This window comes from Rosa chinensis, chromosome 2 (assembly GCF_002994745.2).
Source record: "Rosa chinensis cultivar Old Blush chromosome 2, RchiOBHm-V2, whole genome shotgun sequence".
In the NCBI taxonomy this organism is placed as follows: Eukaryota; Viridiplantae; Streptophyta; class Magnoliopsida; order Rosales; family Rosaceae; genus Rosa; species Rosa chinensis.
In genome coordinates this window covers 63,961,311-63,965,897 of record NC_037089.1, presented here as the reverse complement: position 1 = coordinate 63,965,897, position 4,587 = coordinate 63,961,311, and the positions used below count along the sequence as shown (strand labels likewise).

The 4,587-nt window shown below is 37.3% G+C and overlaps 1 protein-coding gene across 1 annotated transcript; it reads left to right on the top strand.

Annotated features, from left to right (window-relative positions):
• Positions 1-685: 685 nt before the first annotated feature.
• Positions 686-4,335, top strand: LOC112184750 (probable polygalacturonase At3g15720). Its single transcript, XM_040513536.1, has 10 exons — positions 686-820; positions 929-1,063; positions 2,570-2,728; positions 2,883-2,912; positions 3,017-3,224; positions 3,339-3,420; positions 3,499-3,607; positions 3,725-3,822; positions 3,999-4,173; positions 4,309-4,335. Exons 1-10 carry the CDS (start codon positions 686-688, stop codon positions 4,333-4,335), a joined length of 1,158 nt encoding a protein of 385 aa, XP_040369470.1.
• Positions 4,336-4,587: the final 252 nt, after the last annotated feature.

Genomic DNA, 4,587 nt, shown 5'->3' with positions numbered 1-4,587 from the left:
AAGAAGACACACTGAGAGCATCTTTAGCAATGTTGGCCATTTTTTAGTCAAATTGTAGCTAAAGTAGCTAAAAAGTCATTTTAGCTAGCCACTTTAGAATTACGTCTGCATCAATGCTTTCTATTTTAGATAATTTTGAATTTATATTATTTTTTAAATGAATATTGAATAATTTAAATGTATTTATAAATTACATAAAATAACTTAAAATGAATGTTTTAAATTATAGAGAGCCTCATCCCACTCTCTATATTTAGGAGCGAGATAGCTACAAGATATAATAGAGAGCCACTTAGGAGTCTGGTGTAGCTGCTAAAATAGATAAAAAGCTAAACATGCTCTCCAAAATAGTTAAGAAGCCACAATAGAGTCTGCTAAAGATGCTCTCAGTTAAGAAAAAATCTAAATGCGCGCATGGTATGGAAAGTTAACAATTACTAGAGGCTAGCTGATTAAATGGATATCCGGCCACGCTAATTAAAGCGAGAAAAAAAAAATCATGATTAGAGAGGCATTCACAATATTAGGTAATAAATCAGATTGCATAGGATCGTAATCCGATTAAAATTTAGATACATGTTCATTTCACCTACTGCTAATCCTTGCATATATAAACAAGGGTTTGAGTTTGCATTCTGTATTAATCTCATCAACAATTCTTATAGCCGCATACAAATTTTCAAGCATGAGTAATGTACTTGTGAGCTGTGTGTTATTTTGCATTCTTGCTTCAACAGAATTTAGAATTGGTTATGGCCAAACGACTTATAATGTACTCGACCATGGTGCAGTTGGAGATGGCCAAAGAGATGATTCTGAAGTAATTCTCTATTTTCTTTTTTCTTTTTCTACTTACCCTTTGTGATAGTCTTATTGATTTTACATGAAACTAATTTGTTAAATTATTGTTAATTCGCATGAAACTAAGGCTTTCTTGAAAGCATGGAACGCCGCATGTCTAGATAAAGGGACACCAAGACTTGTAATACCAGGGGAGAAGACATTTTTACTTCAACCTACCAAATTCTCAGGTCCTTGCCAGTCCAGCTCCATTCAGGTTGAGGTAAGAAACCAAGTAGCGGATGAAACTGGAGAAGTGTTTTCTTGTTGATAGACCGAGCAATATAATTGAAATGATTAAATGGTTAATTAAATGCTAGAGTTTTTTATTTTTATTATTTATTATTATTATTATTATTTTATCAAAAAAGATCAGCCAATTATATAGATTCAGCGAGCAGGACAAAAACGAAACACCTCTATGGGGTCGATAGAAATAATCGTTTCTCAGAGTACTCTGAGATTCCTATTCTAGAACAAAAACAAGAACCCAATATACCCCCAGTACACCCACCTTTTAGAAAATTCACGCATCATTATTTCAAACAAAGACCTAGGAACTCCAAAGCAGAGTAAAAAACCCTCAAAGCTACTGGTCTTTGCAATCAAGATCAAAATTAAAAAAACATTTGGAGTAGAGGATGATGTATCACCATCCAATCCGTCTTCATTCATCAGAGCCGCCCCAATTGAGAAGTTCTAATCAAACTCAGCCCAGGAAGAGACTCTTGCAGCCCAATATCCAGCCCATGAGGAACCCAACATCCAAACTCGAGCCCAACATCCCCAACCATGAGCAAAAGTCCATCTCTCGCCCAACAACTCTGGAATCCAAATTGTTGTACTATAACTCATAACCCAGATTAAGGCCCAAAGAGCCCAATGTATGGAAGTTGCTATGGGCACCCTAACACCACCTCCAAACAGTTTCCAGCCACCAGCATTGTGAACCCGCGTCGCCGTTACAAGGCCTCCGCCACCGAGAAGCCTCCACCACCGTGTCCCCGTACGACACCGTCCCAACCGCTATCAAAAGCAAATCGGATCAAATCTCCACGACCAGCCGCACCCACGTCAGCTGCCTGAAAAGATCACATCGGAGTCAACCCCCAATCTTCGCCGTCCTTGGTCGGCCCCCCTCGAGAGCTAGCAAAATCTTCCGGCCATACCCCAACGAGCACCGATGGATCTTCCATTAAGCTTCACCCCAAAGTCGAACCCAGCCATTGCGGACGCTCTTCGGAAAGTCCGAAGACCAAACCATCCACCATAACACCATCCTCCAGTCGAAGCTCCGAGAAGCAAGCCAAATCAGCGACAGAGGAAGAAAGAAAAGCCCCAGACCAAGGCAGCTCCCCATATATATGATAAATCGAACACAACAAGCAAGACGAGACAATTAGCCACAAGGCTAGTGATGACCCTGGCGGCCATCAAGGTTTGGAATTTTTAGGAGTTTTGTCGAAGGTAGAAAACCGCCGAGCAAACCCTAGCAGAGCGCTAGGTCAGGATAAATTTAATGCTAGAGTTACGTAAACTTAAATTTTATTATGATGGCCATGATGGAAGGATGTTAGATTTGGAAACAAAGTAGATTCAACGGTTGATATAACTCGTAGATGTGATAATTTAAGAACCTGATAGAAATTTTCAATATTAATAAGACCTTTATTTTATTTTTTGTCGCTTATCAAATGTATTAATACATTATAAAACTTCCACATTGTAGATTTCGGGAAAAATTGTGGCACCCAGTTCAGAGGCCTGGAAAGAGTGTGCAAACCCTTGGCTAGCCTTCTTCCAGGTGACCAACCTCATCGTCAGTGGATCAGGAGAAATCAATGGCCAAGGTTCCTCTTGGTGGGCTAAATATGACCAACTTAACTATGTAAGAATTGTAAATTAATTTGTTCACATTCACATTCTGATAATTAACCACAATGTAGAACGTATAACCTTCTACATTTTGGTCAATTAATATTTCAGGTTTCTAGCTATGTACTTCTATATTGCTCTAACATGAAAATGTTCACCATTTCTAGGTGAATAAGGTGCAATGCGAACGACCAAAGGTACCAGTTTGTGAAAATCATTCATTGGTGTTCTATATATAGTTAAGCAAAGTTAACTTGGTAATCTGAAAAATTCATCATACATTGCTTGTGATACATTGTAGGCATTAGGTTTCCGCCGATGCGATAATCTTCAATTAAGTGGACTTACTCATGTTGACAGTCCAAAAACACATATTTCCATAAAATCTTGCAACAATGCAACTGTCTCTTATCTTACTATTAGGGCACCTGAAGATAGTCCGAACACAGATGGAATGGACATATCTATGTCAAGCCATGTCAATATTCATGATTGCAATATTGGAACCGGTAATTTAGTTTCTTAGTCTCACTTGGTTTTCCACATTATAATCAACTAGACAATTCCATTATCAAGTAATTAAGTACATAATCATCTTCTTGTTTGATTTTTTACTACGCCAGGTGATGATTGTATCGCCATTAACAATGCGTCATTCTATGTCAATATCAACAACATCCAATGCGGACCAGGTCATGGAATTAGGTAAGTATATCATCATGTATTAACCAAAGTATATATATGCATGAGTGCATGATCCCTGCTATAATTACATTTATACAGCATTGGAAGCTTAGGCCAAAATGGAGCTTATGAAACAGTAGAAGAGGTACATGTACAAAATTGCAGTTTCACTAGTACAATGTATGGAGCCAGAATCAAGACATATCAGGTAATTAACTTGTAAGGCGTTAATTTTATTTTATTTAAGAAACGTGAAAATTGTTGATGAAGTATACATGAGTATTCTTGAGCTAGATTATCTAAAAGTACCCTCTTTCTTTTTCAGGGTGGTTCCGGATATGCTAGAAAGATATCGTATGAACAAATCGCCCTTAGAACTACTAGGAACCCCATTATTATTGACCAATTCTACTGTAATGGTCAGCATGACTGCCAAACTTCGGTGAGTTATTTGCAAGCATGGTCATGAGATTTTTCGGCATGAGACGATAAAACATATACTCTACTTAGATATGACTAATGACTTCACGCAAACATACTTTTATTTAACTTTTCATTCACCTTACCTACTCGAATAACCTGAGATGAAAGGAACTAAGCTTTTCTTACATGATACAGACTTCGGCCGTACGGGTGAGTGAAGTGACATACAATGGGTTTCATGGAACTTCTGAGAACGAGCAAGCAATTACATTTAATTGCAGCCAAAGTATAAGTTGTGCCAACATTGTGATGAATCAAGTGAGTATCACTTCACCAGTTCCCAGTGAGCAGGTTAGGGCTTCTTGCAGCAATGTAAATGGGACTTCTCACGCAACTGTACCACAAGTCCCTTGCCTAAAAAATATTTAATTCTCCCATTTTTAGTGCAGTTTTTATTTGCATATGTTTTATGCTGTTTCTTTACAGCTAGCTAATTCAATGACACCCAACTGATTGCACAAGTTGCACAAAGTCGATCATGTAATAATGTTCAATGTCATCAAAGTTAAATAATAGTGCAGTTCTTCCGGAAATTTTATTTCAATTTCTACCATGCATAATCCATATATATATATATATTTGTGTTCTTCTAATTAACGAGTCATCTTGGCCATTTGCTCAGTGAATTTCAGTTGATTTGTCATATATTATAATCTACAAGATAATAGTTGTGTGTGTCTATATATATATATATATATATATATA

Coding starts and splice junctions, on each gene's coding strand:
- LOC112184750 (XM_040513536.1), top strand. CDS start 686: ATGAGTAATGTACTTGTGAGCTGTGTGTTATTTTGCATTCTTGCTTCA. Junction 1,064..2,569: donor CCAGCTCCATTCAGGTTGAG/GTAAGAAACCAA, acceptor TCCACATTGTAG/ATTTCGGGAAAAATTGTGGC. Junction 3,421..3,498: donor GGACCAGGTCATGGAATTAG/GTAAGTATATCA, acceptor ACATTTATACAG/CATTGGAAGCTTAGGCCAAA.